This window comes from Juglans microcarpa x Juglans regia, chromosome 6S (genome assembly GCF_004785595.1).
Source record: "Juglans microcarpa x Juglans regia isolate MS1-56 chromosome 6S, Jm3101_v1.0, whole genome shotgun sequence".
NCBI lineage: Eukaryota > Viridiplantae > Streptophyta > Magnoliopsida > Fagales > Juglandaceae > Juglans > Juglans microcarpa x Juglans regia.
In genome coordinates, this window is record NC_054605.1 from 2,546,125 (window position 1) to 2,565,205 (window position 19,081).

The 19,081-nt window shown below is 37.6% G+C and overlaps 1 protein-coding gene across 1 annotated transcript; it reads right to left on the bottom strand.

Moving 5' to 3' along the window:
• Positions 1-2,274: 2,274 nt before the first annotated feature.
• On the bottom strand, positions 2,275-17,994 carry LOC121236502 (translation initiation factor IF-2, chloroplastic). Its single transcript, XM_041132944.1, has 13 exons — positions 17,794-17,994; positions 16,013-17,640; positions 15,835-15,867; positions 15,449-15,562; positions 14,527-14,676; positions 14,275-14,373; positions 14,115-14,177; positions 13,180-13,335; positions 12,925-12,990; positions 11,794-12,030; positions 5,653-5,928; positions 4,596-4,784; positions 2,275-2,782 (listed from the first exon to the last, which is right to left on the bottom strand). Exons 2-13 carry the CDS (start codon positions 17,543-17,545, stop codon positions 2,621-2,623), a joined length of 3,078 nt encoding a protein of 1,025 aa, XP_040988878.1. The 5' UTR covers positions 17,546-17,640; positions 17,794-17,994; the 3' UTR covers positions 2,275-2,620.
• Between the last annotated feature and the right edge of the window lie 1,087 nt (positions 17,995-19,081).

Here is a 19,081-nt window from a genome sequence, read left to right on the forward strand (position 1 = left end):
CCAGCTCCTCAAGGGACCCTTCGGCGTCATTTCCATCTGCGGCCACGCTCGCCAGGGCAAGAGCTTTGTTCTGAGCCAGGTGTCTTTTCTTTTTAGCTGTTGTGGAATTTAGGGCTTTTGGATTTTAGTCTTGCTTGATATGTGCTTTGTTTTCATTTGTAAATTGAGGAGGTTTCTTGGATGGATTTAGTACTTGTGCTTGGTGTGATTGCTTGCGAAGCAATTTTCATAAGCATTTGAAAGAGCATTGCCTCTCTAAGGATGTCGAGACTTGCATTTCAAAGCAAGGGATTACAGCATGCTAATTTGATAATGCTCTCATTAGTTATCATTTCTAGCAAGTACTTTCAATGGGAAAGAGTAATGCTGCATCAGGAATGTAAAAGTTCTAGGAGGAGAAGATTACTATACTGCTCTGTAGCTTCTAGTGAACTTGTAGAGTTGAATGCTGTTATAATTTATATTATGCGGCCACCATGTTGCCAAACGCTTACATAGGACTGTTCATCCAGGCCAGGTTTTTTCCTGGCCCGATCCGGAACCCGGAAAACCGGATCAAATGTTATGAGTCACAATTTAACCAAGTCTTTCATTCAGGACTTCATATGCTAATGGTGAAGGATATTTACGTAAATCTTAGCTACCAAGAGAATTATTCTTCGGGGTACTCTATTATGAGGTAGGTGTTCTCTCTTGCTTACACCCATGGCAACTCTAAACCTATGGAATGAAGAAAAGAATGCAACTAAGCTATACTCATGTATGTTTTTTATTAAAGATTTTATAGGGAAAAAAAAAAGACAGCCAATTACACGGGTAGTATACAAAAGAAACACCTAAAATTAAAGCATAAAAGGAACTATTACTGGTAGTATTTTAAGTGATAAACTTCAGTTGTTATTGATATGTTATCACGCTAAGTTATGAATTTGATGTTACCTTAACTTTTTGGGTTTGGGGCATTACATATCAATAGTTAATTAGTTTTTTCAATTCCTCCACCTGGATAAAAATATAAAAATTTAGAACTTAACGGTGTAACATATGTTAGTAATGGGTACCCCATAACCTATATAGCGTCTATATGGGTGGGGGAGTTACAAGCAGTTAATTAACTTCAACATACAACCTTTGGGTTCTACAAATACAAATTCTATCGAAGTTTCAAGATCCCCACCATGAAAATTGTATCTCACAGTCTTATGCGACAAAAGGGTTTCTAATTATTTTTAACAACATCCAACACAATGCGTCAGCTAATTTTAACCTAGTTCTTCATTAGTTGTTGGATCATATCGAACTATGCATACGTATTTTGCATATGTTGTACACCTCTTGAGTTATGGATGTTGGGCATTTTCATATTCACGCATCTCTTCAGAGAGTTTGGGACATAACACGTCAAGCTTAGACACACCACATGCAGATAGTTAGGAAGATAGGTATCAAGAATAGGGTATTTTGAGAAGGCACCTACCTTTTTCAACAGAGAAAAATATCATCAAATCTTTTCTCTCTATCCCTGATACGTACAATAGACACCATTCACATACAAAAAGAACAACACATTCAACATTTCCGTTTAATGCACAGAAGAATTCATTGAAGAAAATATCACGTGAACTCTTCTCCTCGTTTGTTTGTCATTGGCACTTGTTCTTTTTCATTTGTAATCCCTCAATTGGCTTTTTTTTTTTATATATATAGACATCTTTTTCGACGGAAGCTCTACCTTTACTTCAAACCAAAACAAGGCTGAATTAGTTTACCACTTGGTTTGTATAATTTCATTACAACTAGATGATGCTGCTGATACGTGATGGGAAATTGGATTAGGTTCACACCTCAAGGCATGATATTTTTCTCTCACATATCAACATGTTTCATTTTATCCTTATAATGCTCCTTATCAACATGATATTTCTCTTGGCATTAGAGTTTATCTTCATTTCTAGTCCTTTCTCCATTATCACAGATGTATTTTGTAACAATGTCACTTTTTTTTTTTTTCTTTTTTGATAAGTAACAATGTCACTTTTTTATTGGTCAGTATCAAACAAACTTGATAATTTTGGTCAAATTCATCATATGATATGAGAATCATAAATAAAAGCTTGTTTCCAAAGATCACTCTGTCTATGCAATGGAAGGACTCAAAAAGGAGATGCCTCAATAATGTCATGAAGCATTGCCCTTTGGAACAATTTTCAGCCCTTTGGAATGGCTGCCAACAAGAGCTGATAGAAATTATGCATCCATGTCACTGCACCAAAATGAATCTTATAACTTTCTTCCTGAATTCTTTATGCAGTTGATAAAGCTTTGTCCATGTTGAAATTTTACCGCTTGAATAAATGTTTCCCCTTTACAAAAAGAAGCTAAATATGATATCGTTATGTACATAATCATGCGCACATAACAAAAGGCAAAACCACTAGAAGCTCATGTCCTTGGCAGAAACACTCCAGTCAATTGTAAGTGATGCGAAGTAACCAATTAATACTGGGAAAGCATTGCCGAAGCGCCAATCGGACAGTGGTGCCTCTGTGTTGAGGGAAAAAGGCACACGGATTCCTCGAGGAAAAAAGCTTAGAAGGCAATTTGTTAGCCACATGCTTTTCTACGGTTCAGATCCTACTCCTTCACGTGCAGCTGCCATGGAAGCCGATGCCTCTTCAAGGGTCCGCTTCTTCTGAATTGTACTGAAGGCCTCGAGAACATCTCCCGCCTCCCAATCACCATAATCCTCCATTCCAAGCCCACATTCTAGTCCAGCAGTTACCTGGCCAAGAGGACACACTGCATTTTAAAAGAGAGAAAACAATGCAAAATGGACAATAGGACTACAAGAATATTCATGACAATTACTCTGTTCCTGCATAGATTTGGCCGTAAAAAAATTTTTTGATGAGTAAAATGAAAATTTTATTGATACGAAAGAAGTAGGCGAAGCCCATGTACACATGAAGTATACAAAAGAACACTTAAATACACGCTTATGATGAAGTAAAGCACAAGATATCCTTCTGTAAAAAATGGCCTTACATTGATACTGGAAAAACATATGCTACGCATCAAGTTAAAGCTCTACATCCTACTCAATAACCTCCAGGGAAGTATATATATATATATATATATATAGAGAGAGAGAGAGAGAGAGAGAGAGAGAGAGAGAGAGAGGGAGGGAGGGAAAAATCCTAATAGTAACCAGCAAAGACAAATAATTATTCATGAAAATACCGGACTAATAAGAAACCGTTAGTTTTAAGGGTCTTTTCCAGTTTTGAATTAAGTTCTAGATGACCTATAGCTTTCAATTCCAGACAAGAGAATGATAAAGCCAGCAAACACGACACATTATAATTATATCCATTTCAGCCATCAGAGTAAGACATTACTGTTTATGCCCTACAGTAAATGTTGGCACATGGCATATCCATTAGAATGGTGATCACACTTTCACCTTTTGATTGCTCTCAATCAAAAATGGTAAAAGAATGGAAAGAAGACCAGGAGTAATTGAATCAGGCACGAGAAAGAAAGAAATTTAGAAGCATTTGCCTTCCTCTTAATTCTACTGTCCAAAAACCCACCAAATGGTTAAATAGGAAACAGAGTTAAACCAATTTTGAAATTTGTTTAACCAACACCGAATCATTTATTTTCATTTGTTTCAACAACAGCATAACACTACCTTTGTACTTATTCACCTCTAAAATATTTAATTAAAACGCACTTCCTATAATTAACTAACTTTTAGGGTTTTCACCATCATTAACTCTGCCTTTATCTCAAAGTTGTGTGAGACAACAGCAGGTATGAACTCAGGTTTCAAGTGTTTTCAAATCACATTTAGATGAAAATTGTGCTAGGCAGTGACAAGTAAAACCTAAGGTATTAAGTCCTAGGAACAAAGCCAAGCTTAAAATAAGTTTTTATTCTTTATCCGTGCTTTAATGTTAAAAACGAGACAATGCTGCAAATATGTAAACTTGACTGATATTTCCACCAGTATTACTCCTCTCTCTCTCTCTTATCTACCATCCACACAACGCCACCTCCTAGGCAGCCCCCATGACACAGCACACACAGGATCATGTACATGAGAACATATAACTATATGTATGTGCGCATGGCAATGGTTTCATTTTTTCCCAGTCCTAAGCACTGGATATCAAAGACATGATTGTCCATCGTAAGGTGATTTAGCATAATCTGAATTGCTAGGTCATTTTTGGGTCATTAGGGTCTTTTTGGGTCATTTTGGGCAAGGTGTTTTCTTGTATACATTCAGTGTACTTGGTTTCTCCTTTGATATATAATATTTTTTACTTATCAAAAGAAAAAAAAAAATCTGAATTGCTAGAAGATCCCTCTAACCCAACACCACTGATGAAACAATCCAATAAACTCACACTTGTAACAGTTTCTTCTATGATTTCTAGTAGAATCGATAAAAGATGGGAAGTTTAGAAAAACATCAGAGAGACAAGAAGATCAATTACACACGCATATTTGTTTGATTAAGGACAGAATACAAAATGTGGGCGTATCCATGTATTACAAAACAGTGCAAAATTTGTTCAAAGTCATACCTCTTTCACAACTTCCTTAACTCGTCTCAATGAATCAAGAACGCCAGTATAAACTACTTTTCCCTTTCGAATGACCCGAATGCCGCAGCCTTTTACTACTTTTCCATCTATCACCATGCAACCAGCAACACGACTGCTGCCACTGCTAAAAATGGCTCGGACTTCAGCTGAACCAATTGTTAGTTGATCCTATCAACATAAGAACAATAACTTTCAATTGTAAGCATTAAGCAGACACTCATGCTTGTGCATTGTACAGGCATCTTATACACGCACATACACATACACACATACACATGCATGCATATAAAGTGGTAGTAAACAGTATATGACATTGCTGACGAGGTTGAACTATGCTATAGATGCCGATTCCCGATCATGCAAGCATGTCCAGGCAAAGAGAATAACACATAATTTATCTAGTAAGTCACCAGGAAGCTTTCTTCATATATTTTTATACTATGGAATAGAGGCCAACGAGCAATCCCAAACCTAAAAGATTAATGAATGGATCTAGACAAGCACAATATGGTCCTTTTTTTCCCCCCCTTCTGAGCTGAAATTTTGTTTTATAAAGTACCAAAAGGACCATTCAAGATTAATAATACTGAAGGTAAAGGTGGTGAAAAATGACATTATCACAAGTATTTAGTAGAAAATAAGCCCCTGACAGCTAAATACAGGTAATACAGGTAATTCCATAACCAACACAAGCAATTGGGTTAAGGCTATGTTGGTCTTATTACAGCAATGTTTGGAGCCCATGTGAAATATCGTATCCATATTAAATAAGACACTTCATTATGATCTTTGTGTTTCAGATGAATGAAGAAAAAGGAGATTTCAAGAACTTGTATCCATTCAAAACTTTTATAAAAAAAGGTTTGTCCAAAGATTGGAAGGTTAGATAAATTTGACACCTAGGCAAACTGCCACCTTAAGTGCACAATAAAATCTCTTGAGCACAATTGGACATACATAATATCCACCATGCATGGCATCTATGCACAGCATCTTCAGTAAAATAACATAATTAAAATAAGCTATCTGAATTCACCTCAACAGGCTCTAGGAGTCCTTCCATTGCATTCCGCACATCATCAATAAGTTCATAGATGACTCTGTAGAGTCTCATCTCAACACCTTTGTTTTCAGCATAGCTTTTCACAGAACCTGGAGCTCGGACATTGAATCCCAAAATAATTCCTTTGCTGGCAACTGCAAGATCAATGTCGCTAGAGCTTATATCACCTGTTGCTTGCAAGAGGAACTTTAAGGTGACATTATCTTGTGGGAGCACCTGTAGCGCTTGTCTGACAGCCTCAATGGATCCCTGCTCATGATGAAGAGAATTTAACTTCGGTAACTCGTAAATAAAGCTACATAGTTGAGAAGAAATGATATGTGCGCAAGCACCATATATTTCTGCTAATCATAACCAATTGTCCAACAAATGAATTGATCCGACACACATTCAAATTTTCATTCACAAGAGAGAATCTAAAAACTTATTAGATATCATTAAATTATACATAATTATGTCAGGAACAAATTTTTTCTCATTGGGTTTTTTGTCCTTCCAAATGGCTCTACTTGTTGCCCCCAACTGGTTATACATAGGTGCTGCTTTACCTTTGGATACTTGCTGAAGTTATTGGCTTTTTTGTCTTATCATATATTATTACACTTGTGGTGCAGCTTGTGTCCGTCCAATGTCCTTGTCATCATTCTCTCTCTCTCTCTCTCTCTCTCTCTCTCTCCGGTTTTTCATTTGCTTTTCCCTTTTTATTTCCGGCTCTTTTCCCAGAAAAGTTTCTTGCTGTGGAATTCATGTCGGTACGCCATTTTTCTCTCTAAAACCAGTAACCTTTTTTCTCATGTTTCAACATTTCTGTATTTGATTATGTTTGATGCTTATTCTGCTCGATTTGCACAGACTTATCTTCTTGTTTGCTTTTTTCCCCCTTTTCCCTCCCTGCAAAACTAACACACACATACACCAAAGTGACCCATGATGATCTTTTCAATGTTAATGCAGGCATTGTCAATTCTCTTGGCCAAGTACTGCCTTCATGTGAGTCTCTGTTTAAATTCTCTACTCTTTTCAATTTATTATTTCAAAAATTGGTATGATGGGAAAATCTGTGTGTTTCGGATAGCTTAGCCTGCGAATAGGTTGACTTCTGTTTGCAACTCTATCAGGCTTGCTTTTCAGTTGGATTCAAATCAATTTCCAATTTGATTGTTCTTTCTTTCCAGTAGAGGTTCTGAGATTCTTGCTTTACGATAGGGAAGTCCAGAGGTTCTTGCTTTGGTAGCATTGAATCCAACTCTGCGACACAATGGTGAGGGTCACACAGCCAGCTTTCAGGATGTGGCTCTACAGTTTCGGCTCCATGTCAGAACAGTACACGTTCGCGGTCAGCTTTTGCATGAAAACAGCTTTCCCTGATCAGCTCCATATCAAACCTTTCAGTTGCATGTCTAATCTCTGGATTTGCTAGGTACAACAATGTGGATGGATTTAGTCTTCATTGATTGCTCTTGTGGCAGATGTGGATTCTACTCTTCTAGATATTTATGTTCCTGTCCCGGCCCCCATTTTGTGCTACACCTATCGCAAACCATCATTCTGTTGTCTCCATCTCTTTCTTGGTGTGCCCATTAGGGGTGTAATCGGTCCAGCTGGTCTGCTGGCCAGGGGGCTCGTAGACCGAAAATTTCGGTCCACCCTTTTTCCGGACCGATTACCCCTATAGACTGGACCAAACTAGTAGCCATCGGTTAGGTCAGTCCATTCGGTCAAATTCAGTCCGGGCCAGTGTAAATGCGTCAAACATACAAAAAGCCCAAAATCACTTCTAATGTGTATTTTAACTATTTTCGGCCCATCAATACAAAAAAGCTCACAATGTTTACACTTTTGAATATCAACTATTTATCTTTATTTGCACATTTTGTACTTGAAAATAGCCTTATAAAGTTGCAAAAATTATCAAAATTATCCATATCCATCCATGAGAACTAGCAATCATCATAATAAAGTTAGAAAAAAAAAATAGAGAAAATGAAATTCAAAAATGCAATATCATCCAAACTCCAAATACATATGATCAATGGTGATAGGTTATTTGAAAATTACATAATTAACTTATATAACTATTATATAAAATAATATCTATAAAAAATATTTGAAAAAACTATATATATTTCGGTCAGTCCGGTCCAGCCCGGTCCAAAACAATCACACCCTTGGACTGGACCGAAAACCGAAATTCTAAGGTATATATGGACTGGACCATTCGGTCCGGTTGGGTTTTCCAGTCTGGACCAAATAACTTACACCCCTGGTGCGCATCTTGCAGCTTCCTTGTTTCCTTAATTTTAAGTTTGTTGCGGTCCTGTTTTTGGCCTATTTTGGCATTTTTACTTGAAATTGAGCACATCTTGGGGTGGTTTTAATGGTTCTTTCTATTGGAATGTCAGTTTTTGAGAGCAGCTCATGACTGGGAACTTGGAACGTTTGCTGATTTTTTTGACTCATGATGGAGGATAGGATGATTAGGATTCCTGATGGGAGTAAAAGGTTCTTGGTGCGTTCCTATTATAAGGCCCTCTTGGGTTTCTCTAATGATCGTGGTTTTCCTTGGACGGCTATTTGGAAGTGTAAGGTCCCTCCTAAGATTAGCTTTCTTTATACTTATCAAAAAAAAAAAAAAAAGATTAGCTTTCTTTATACGGAATGCATCTCTTGGGAGAGTCCTCACCACTGACAATTTGAGGAAACGTGGTCTCATCATTATGGATCGGCATTTCTTGTGAAAGAAAAATGGGGAATCCTTGGACCAGCTATTGTTACATTGTGAGGTGGCTCAGTTCTTGTGGAATGAGATCCTTAACCGGACCAGTGTGCCATGGGTTATGCCTAGAAGAGTTATGGTTATTTTCAAGTGCTGGACAGTATTAGGGGAAATAATCACATTGCTGCTGTGTGGAAAATTATCCCTCTTTGCATTATGTGGTGTTTGTGGATGGAGAGAAATCAGAGATGTTTTGAAGACCAGGAGCGTTCCTTGGATAAGATGAAGAGATTCTTTTATAATACATTATTTTCTTGGGTTTCCGTCATAATTTGGAATGAGGACAGTTTTCATGATTTGCTTGTATCCCTCACTGGTGCTTAGTGGTACTTAGGCATGTTCTGTGTATCCTTCCTATGTACTTGGGCTATGCCTTTTCCTATTAATAAATTTTTACTTTTACTTCTAAAAAAAATGTCTTGGGGTGGCAGTTTGGTGCAGCATAGAGAAGCATCTGGTCTTTAAAATCTTGCTTGGTGAAATACGTATCATTTCTCTCGTATAGTTTTATTTCTTTGCTCTTATGTTGTTGTATACTCTGTTACTTCTATTGTTGGTGCTTCTATATTTATGTTCCTCTATATCTTGGTTTGAATTGCCTCAGGATAGACGAGGCTCTTTTAATTTTGGAAAACCAGTGCTAATATCATTCTTTATCTTAAAGATATGAGTGGTTCGAAACTATATTTAGATTTTGAAAAACAATTACAGATATATTCTGAGGAAAAAAATATATTCTAAATGTACTCTATTTTTTAGCTTGGGAAAAAATCATTCTAAACGCACTTCAATTTTACTTGGGACAAAGTATTTATTCGAAAAAATACGACTTTTTTTATGAAGTTTTTTTAGCGTGTGATAACCTTGTATTATAAGAGCGAGCATGTGCTTTGTTGTGTCGGAGTTATGTCAATGCTTATGTCAATGTTCCATGTCTTCGAATGTAGTAGAAATGGGTTCTTTTGATCCATCAATGTTGCACGGTTGCATTGTGTAAAAACTGTCCGCTATGCAGCCTAGGGAAAAAAATATGACAACTACACAAAACTTACTTGTGTAGTTAGGGAAAAAACCGTCAGCTATGCAGCTTAGGGAAAAAAAGGCAACTAAAATGGAGAGCTGAAACTAATAGAATAATCTATAGGAGGGAGCTATGCTTTGCTGACAAATATTGTCCAGCTGCCCTGATACCAAGAAACAAACCAGCTAACAACTTACTTCCGGTAGGTACAATAGAACATCAAAACGAAAAGGGAAAAGCAATATGAAACCTAATATCAAACCTAATATGAAATTTACGTCAACTCTCTCTCTCTCTCTCTCTCTGCAATCTGTTCACAAATTTCTTGCTAACTCAATGCTCTCTTCATTGGCTACTTCTTGTGTTCTGAATTTGTTGTTAGACTATACAAACAAAACAAATAAACCAGTTTTTCATGTCTTTCCATATGATAGAAATGCACATCAACTTATCCTTTTGATCATAGGATGGCATTAAGGACCTGGACAAAATTGCAAGGACTTCCTCAAGATAATGGTTCATTGTCTGCATTCAAGCCTCACCTTTTGAAGCCCAAGGAAAATGCGTTATAGATGTAAAGTTTTATCTACTTATGATGATTCGCATGAAACTACATAGCTCTTTATTATCATTATTGATGGCTTTTGAAACTTTGGTGGCTTTTGAAACTACATGCTTTAGATTCTGTTTGTTGTATGTACAAGTACTTTTATGTGTTTTATTTTGATGACTTGTTCCTTACAATGCTCATTATGAAACAAAGCATCAATGAATTACCTGAGCTTGTAACATACATGGGGTGTTCCTACTAATTTGTACCTCCAACTTGGCATGGTTAAACTATTAGATATCTCTTTTGAGGTTAATTCTTTTGATTGCTGGATATGGGGAACCAAGCATGTGCCTTACACTTGCTGTCCATACCAGTTTTTTATAACATTCTCAAGAAGTTCATACAGAGGCAGTGCTTGCATGCAACTTTAATTTAGCAGGATAAGTAAATATAGATCATTCCGAATTTCACAAAATCTTTTGTTTTATATTATTCAAGGATATAAAGGCAAGAAAGACGTAACCAAAATTTATAAAGTTAATATGATTTGCTATACATTAATTAGTCCACTTAACAAGTTGGATTACTAATCTGAAGAACCAAAATTTGTTAAGTGGATAGTAATCCACTTAACAGGTTGGATTACTAATTAATATGATTTGCTATACATTAATTAGTCCACTTAACAGGTTGGATTACCAATTCCAGCATTGGCAAATTGGTAAGTCCACTTAGCGGGTTGGAAAATTCACTCCGCCCTAGATTTTCATGGCAGAGTGAATTTTCCAATTTAGACCCATAGATCTATAAGTCTTTACACATTACTTGGTGTCAATTAATCCAATATCGCTGTTAAGAGTATTCCTAATAGAATCTACTCTCCAAATAGGAAAAATACAGGAATCTTGAAATTTCCATATTCCTAGATGGACTAGGAATCCTAGTTTTACTAGAAAAAGTGAAGTCAAGAAGCCCTAGAATTGTAGCTGGCCAACACTGCAGTATTATTTTGAACCATTAGAACTGTGACATAGGTTAACCTATATCCTCATTATGCTGCTACCGATATACAGTCATTAGGACTCCTAATTTTGGTTGAAAACTAAAAAGCTGCAGGAAACTCGCAAGGAGCTGGCTTCTACGACCAATTAAATCCAAGAACATCCAAAAAAACGGCTGCCAAACCCCTAGCCCCATTAGAATACCTTTGAACATCCAACAAACAAGAAAATCTCCAAGAAACCTCCAAGAACCAGGTCTATACAGCCATCTGTGTTATGCCACCACTCTCAAACCTCATTGCCGCAAGAGTTTTTGGAATTTCAATCGACTCAAACCACAGCCTTGCCGCCACATTATGAGCTCTATAGCCCTAAGTAGCAATCAAAATATCCACATAAACCTAGCTGCCAATACATTAGGAAACCTTGAGAAAACTCAACTGCATGAAATCCTTATTCAATAAGACGTTCTCCCTGCCTCCATATCCAAAGAGCCTAGGAATCGTGAAGCCTAAGTCATGTATCCTATAAATACACCAGCTATGTCTCCCCTTTTACTTCATTCAACCCTTAGAATTTTCAAGAGCCACATTCTTTAATCCCTGCCCTGGTGTACCCCCTTCCATAGCCTTGCTTTTCTTGTAAATTCTAACAAAAATTTATTCCGCTGGTGCAAGTTTAATCCAGAGAAAGTAAAGCGCAAGACAGAAAGTATACAAAACTTATTTACTTAAAAAAAAATACATAAAATAAATATGCGTACCTGAACATCAACCTTCAGGATAATATTCAGCTGGTGCAAGTCTAATCCAGAGAGCTTTCCTGTTGAAACTGCAGAAGCCAAGGAAGAAAGTGTAACCTTCCCATCTCCAGCCTTAGCTGAGATACGTTCATTTCGTAATGATTCAGCACGCAACTCAGCCTTTTCACGTGCAATTTCGAGGGAATCAACAACCTCAAATTCATCACCAGCAATTGGAACATGATTTAATCCAATCACCTGCGAATGCACATAGACATAAATTACAAGCTAAAAGTTGAACCAAAAGTTCAAGGAATTAAAGAAAAAAGGGTTAACATGGACCATATATCTTTGCTAGACCTTGTGTATTGCTGTTAAAGAAGGCATCCAATCACAGAGATTTTGTTCTTCTGCTCAAAATTATACGTTATAAGCTACGCTTTTTGCATGTACTGGTCAAATGGGGGAGGGGAGACACCAAAGTCCATCAGATCTTCCGACCAATAATTTTCCTTCCGTGGGTTGAGGCGATGAGAACTTCATTTTTCGCATGATTAGCCAAGATTACAATCTAAGGCATTTTTTAATAAAAAAAAAGGGGGGGGGGGGGGAGTACAAGTATTTTTGTCCACTCATTGTTATTTCCATTGTATCCAAATCTCTATTATTTTTCAAACTCTTAACGATAAGCTAAAAAAAGTAAAACACGAAAATATGGTTATCAAAAGAATTAAAAATATATATATTAATTGAATGTAATATAGGAAGTTGATGCAAAGATTTCTACAATTTGACTTTGCAAGAAAATTTTCAAACATGGTGATATTCATTAAGGGGGGTAATTAAGGACTGATATTAAAATATTATTTGATTCGAATAACTCCACAGGAGGCAACATCATGATACACTGCTAAATACAAATTTTCAGAATAAAATTTTAAATTATTAAATTCACCTCTTCTTCAAGATAGTAAAGTAATAGAAAAACAGTCTGAAGATCAAACGCTTACAATGGTCTTTAGCCACCATTTCAATTAAACATTTCACATGTTAGAAACATTTACGTGATGTCTAATCCATCTCACCGAGGGAAGCATTAAAATATAAAGTAAATAATACAATTCACCACTTCACATCAACTAAAGTAAATACCTGTACAGGTATAGAGGGTCCAGCTTCCTTGACACGATTTCCACCGTCATCAAATAAAGCCCGCACCTGACCATGTGCATAATAAAAACATCCCTTAAAAATGTGTATTGGGCATAATGGAAAAACAATCAAACTAAATAATTAAGCATGCAAAATTTAATTCTTTGATCAGGATACTTTATCTTCTAGAAACTTTTTTTTTTTGATAGGTTATCTTCTAGAAACTTCTAGAGCTTCAAACTCCTATATACCAACCTTTCCAAAGGCTTCTCCACAAACTACTATATCACCAACTTTAAGTGTCCCATTCTGCACGATAAATGTAGCTAGTGGCCCTTTAGCTTTGTGAAGACCTGCCTCAATGACTGTGCCCTTTCCACTTCTATCAGGATTAGCCTTCAAATCTTGTAACTAAAACAAGCATGCAAATGTTAAGGATATAAAGGAGAAAGATGTCAAAACAGCAAGATGAAGATCTGCATATTTTTTTCCAAACACTGTGTAGCACAATGAGAAGTAACCCCCTCCCCCATTCCTCCCAGAAGCCCCAATGGCTTAATGCAGTGGTATTCGACCATAAATCTATGGTAGTATGCTAAGAGCCCTCTGTTTACATAATTTCTCTACCATCGGGTTAGCTGACATGTTATTGCGCACAAATTTTAAAACATTAAATAGGCCTTCATTTTCGGAAACATTTCAGCAAGTCACACCTATAGTAGATTCTGAATTTTAGTGTATTTATGGCTTCTCAAGGCTTTTCAGTGTAAGGGTGAAAATCATGTATCCTAATGCCTAAATATGTTTTTTTTTTTTTTTTTGATAAGTAAGAAAAATGCCTAAATCTGTTATAGAAAAAGGTATTGTGCCTACCCCATGACAGAGTGACCCATTACAAAGGATAAATCATTTCATACGAACAAAAGACTAGTCCATGCAAAATTTTTACTCTAGTTGTGAACCCCAGAAAGAAAGATGAATGCACAAATAATGATAAATAAAAAAACAAACAATGGAGAAATAAACCTTTCCCCAAAGTTTTGAATACCAATATAGTAAAAACTAGGTTTCATTTATTTCATTTTTTTGGGGGGGGGGGGGGGGGGGGGGGGGGGGGGGGGGGAGGTGGATAAGCAAGACCTTTTTGTAACTTATTACAAGAAATTGCACATCAATAACATCTAACTCACCTCGGCAACGAGCATGACAGTTTCCAAAAGATCATCTATATTCTCCCCTTTAAGAGCACTAACCTGTTAGAGGAGATCGAAGAAAGAAAATTTCAATTTCAGAAACTACATAAAGTATCAATATCAGTCATTACAAACCCTGCAGTTGAGATATAACAACCTGAACCATTGGGATATCACCACCCCAGTCTTCAGGCATTAAACCAATGGACGAAAGCTCTTGCATGACTCGTTCTGCATTTGCTCCCTCTTTATCTATCTGGTGCAATGGAAGAAATAAGATTGAGAATCAGCAAGTCCTGAAGCCATGACAAAGCAGAGCAAAAAGAATTTCAAAAGTGTTTTTCCGCTTTATCATATTATCCCAAAAAGAAAAAGAAATATGATAACCATATAATTATAGTTGACATGCCTTATTTATAGCAACCACTATTGGAACTCCAGCTGCCTTGGCATGAGCTATGGCCTCATTTGTTTGAGGACGGATTCCATCATCAGCAGCGACTACAATAATAGCAATGTCTGTCACCCTTGCTCCACGAGCTCTCATTGCTCCAAAGGCCTAAAAGGAGCAGAGATAATAGATATCCATAAAACAAAAGACGTACAAGAAATTTGTTTTTGTAAGTAACAATGGGAATAACAAAATGCACAAGAAAATTACAGATCACAAACGAGAAAATAACAATGTTGTAACACCCCAGTCCCACATTGGTGGAACGAACAACTCATATAGAGTAAGTATAAAGGTAGTTATAGGTGTTAAGTCCCACATTAGATACTTATTATATGAAATTGGGTTTTATAAGTAATTCTCAATAAGCTTCAAATGGACTAGTCATTTAAAATTATAACGGCTAGCGGTTTCCTTGGGTCATTAAATATGGTATCAGAGTTACCTAATAAGCCCTACCACTAGTTATGGGATTGTACGACATAGACCTCACATGGACATCAGGAACTTAAAAGGGGAAGTTCATAACACCCCAGTCTCACATCAAGAAAAGGAATTAATTTACATAGAGTGGGTAAATTATAAAGGTAATCACAGGAGTTATATCCCACATTCGCTACTAACTAGGTGAAACCAGTCTTCACTAGGTAAGTTTCAAATTGACTAAGTCATTTTGGGGTTGTAGTGCAGGCGTTGCTAGTGCTTTCTCTAGGTCGTTACAAATGCACTAGCAAAAGATAATTTACCATTCAAACAAAGACTATAAAACCACAAAATATGAATTATAAAAGAGGAAACAATAATGTATATATTTTTTTGAGGTCGGGGGAAGGGGAGGAATAAGAAAAGCTAAAAGTTAACATGTTAGCTGGAAGTGTACCTCATGCCCTGGTGTATCAAGGAAAACACATTGCTGCACCTTGCCATCTATAGGAACTTGCACCTTATATGCGCCAATACCTTGGGTAATGCCACCTGCTTCAGATGAAGCTACCTGCAAATATCCAGCAGTCAGGCATTAGCTGAACAATAGCACAACCAGCACAAACTCCAATAAAATATTAATCCAGTACCAAAGCCGAACAAGACAATGGGCAGCTTGTCTTAAATTATGCATCTTAGCCAAATCATAAAAGTATCACACAAAATAGAAATAGAAACAAAATTAATTGAAATCACTACAAATAACAAATCCATAAGACCCCACAATGGGCATTGCAAAAGAAACTGAAAGGGGTATCAAGATGATTAAGCTTCCATATGTACCTTGCTCTTTCGAATATAATCCAAAAGGGTTGTCTGTCAAGGGTGTAGCAACAAAAACATATTAGCAAAGTTTAGCTGCAGGGATATACTAAAATTTAAAGCAATACCAATAGAAAGTAATAGGAAATAGATGCAGAAGGTCCAAACAGAAGTGAAGATCCAAATTGCTGCCACTTACCTTCCCATGATCCACGTGACCCATTATAGTAATAACGGGAGGCCGGTCTTGTAGTTTGTCTAGGTCTTCTTCATCAAAAATTTCCTTCTTTCTCGCCATTTCTTCAACTTTAATGGGATCAACATCCAGCACTTCAACATCATGCTCTTTACAAATCATTTTCACCATATCTTTGTCCAGAGTTTGCACCCCATCAGGCTTAATTCCTTTTGAGTATAAATACCCAAGAATCTCACCTTCACCAATAACCAAGTTGTAGGCTAACTCCTCAATCAGCATACCTTCCTCGCCAACCTCAAGGATTTCTACTTTTACAGGAGCTGCCTCTTTGGCAGCCTGAAGTCTGGCAGCCTTTCGACTTGCTTTACTCCATTTCCTCCCTTTCCTTGCGATGGATGCACCAGGAATCGATACCTCATCTGGAATGTCAGCATCGTCCACATCAACCATCCGTCTCCGTGGTCCACCCGCTGAGGCATTTTTTTTACGATAATCATCTTTGAACCTTCCAGTGGAAGGGCCTTTTCCTGGTCGTGGAGGGGCTAAAACTGCTTGAGCAATCAGAGGATCAACCACCGGTTTCTTGGAAGCAAATTTGTCGATCAAAATCGGTTTACGTTCTGTAGTTTTCGACTCTAAATCAGTTCCATCGGTGACTGGAGATTTTGGAACTGCCCCAACATCCTTCAAGACAACAGGTTTTTTTATGACAGGCAGAGAAGCTACAGAAGGCTTTGCTTGTAATTTTGGTTGAGGTCTCAAAGGTGGTTGACGGGGTGTAAAAGAAGTACGGGCTTCAGGGTCTATCTTTTCCCCTTGCCCTGTTTTCATCTCTTCCTTTCCAGTCATGTTACTAGGCTTCGATGATGATCCCTTAACCTTCTGGACGGTTGCGACTGTGTCTCCTTTCCGCCACACGCTCTTCAAAGTTTTAGAATTTTGAGCCGGTTTACCACTTGTCAAATTACTACTCGTAGTAGATGTAGATTTACTTGCAAACCCACTCTCTCTCTTGCTTCCAGACTCGCTCAATCTCGAACTTTCTAGCCTTTCTGCCTTTTCCAATACCTCTCCCAGCGACTCAATCACTTTATTCCTCTCGTCAGCATCCTCTAAAGTTTCACCATCAGAAGAATCACCATTGATTCCAGATGGTTCCCAAGTGACCGGAAGGGATTCACCCTTGGACCCTAAGGATTTCAACACTGGCTTAGGAGCAGGCTTAAGAAGGAAACCTGCATCACCCTCATCACCTTTACCTCCTCCTCCTCCTCCTCCTCTATAGGTGTTACTAGATGGATTAAGGGACACTGCATTGCCTTGATCGGGGACGAAGTCAGTTGTTGTGACCGAATATTTACAGACAGACAAAGACACACAGTGCCATCTCTTCTTCTTAACCGTGAAATTTCCTTTAGACAAAGAAACTCTCCTAAACAGAGAGGAGTGGGACCTTTCGGACGCTATACTACTTCCCAAACTCACCAGAGAAGTCATAGTTCCTTGCATACTTCCTCCTACTAAGATTAGCATGGGTACGCCCCACCAGTCCCAAAACCAAACCTTTCAGTTCTCAGTAATTACTCATTCTACGCTGTCTACGAATTCCAAGTCAATTAGCTAAGTTCCTACAATATGAATTACCGAAATTTTCAACAAAAAAAGGGAAGAAATTTGAGCTTTTCAAGGAATAAAATTGCCCCCAATAATATCAATATATATACACGAAGAAAGGGAACCCTCCCAGAATTTACGACATATAGAAGAAGAAACAATCTTACCTCTCCACCAGAAATTTTGTGACAGAACAGAGAAGAAACAACAGCGTTCTGGAATTCCTAAGGTTAGAAACAATCTCGCAAATGGGGAGAGAGAGAGAGAGAGAGAGTTGTGTGTGGGTGTATGGGGGAAAAGGAAGTTTAGAGTAAACGATATTAGTGGCTATGGATAGTATGGCGCAAGGGTGGGGACGGAAAAATCCAATTTTGGTAGGGAGAGACAGTACGTGTGGTCATTTCTCTGCCTTCCAATTCCATCATGTTGACATGTTGTATATGATAAGGTTAGGGTGCCTCGTTTATGTGGTGCTCTGCCTTCACTTAATTTTTCTTTTTCTTTTTTTCTTTTTCATTTTTTTCTTCATAATTTGAGAAAAAAAAAAAAACCCGGGTGCAATACTTTAGAGTAAGTCACCCCTCCTTGTTTTTTTTCTTTTTTTAATTTTTTTCGGCCATTACAATAGGTGATATACATGGTATTACATTTTCCAAGTCTATAATTCCAATGCACAAAAAAGTTGCTTGTTGAGTCAATTGATAAGCTACATTATTTCCTTATCTCTTGATACGCTTTATATCCCACACTGTCACCCCTCTTGGTAGGGTTGCAACTCGAGCAACTCGTTCAATATTTGAATCCGATCTGATCCGACCCGCTTTTCTGAGTGTGTCAAATCGACCTGACCTGACCTGAAGATTCAACTCGTGGTTTTTTTTTAATTTTAAATTTTAAATTTTTTGCCGAGTACATGCTCAAGCCAGCAAAAACTAGTTGTTGAATCCTACAACACCACCTCTTTGTGCTGGTGATTCCCATCGGGTTTTGAGGAGTACCTCACCCAGAGTTACAGAGGAAAGCAAGAGAGAAAAGCAACAAAGAGAGAGAGATTGAGAAGGACCGAAAGGGCTAGAGATCTGCTGCAGAACTTCACAGTTTCAATGGCACATGGGATCTTCGACCAGAACACCTGTCTGGTTTTTGAACGGCAGCACACAGGATCTTCGATCAGAACATCCTTCTACTTTCTTACCTAGTTGTCGAGTGTTGTAGATAGCTCAAATCCCCTTATTCTGGAATCGCATCACCAGCTTCTTCACCCAGATCTAAAGCTCTAGCCAAGGTTCTGTCCTCTTCACATCGGTAATTCCCATCAAGTTTACCCATACATTCAGAGTGGCTTTGGAATCAATTTTTTATTTTTAAGGCACTTATTCAAACGGTTGGAGTCCGCAAAATGAGAGAAAGTTGAAATGGGTAGAGACATGGACAGAGAGAATCAGAGAGAGTGGC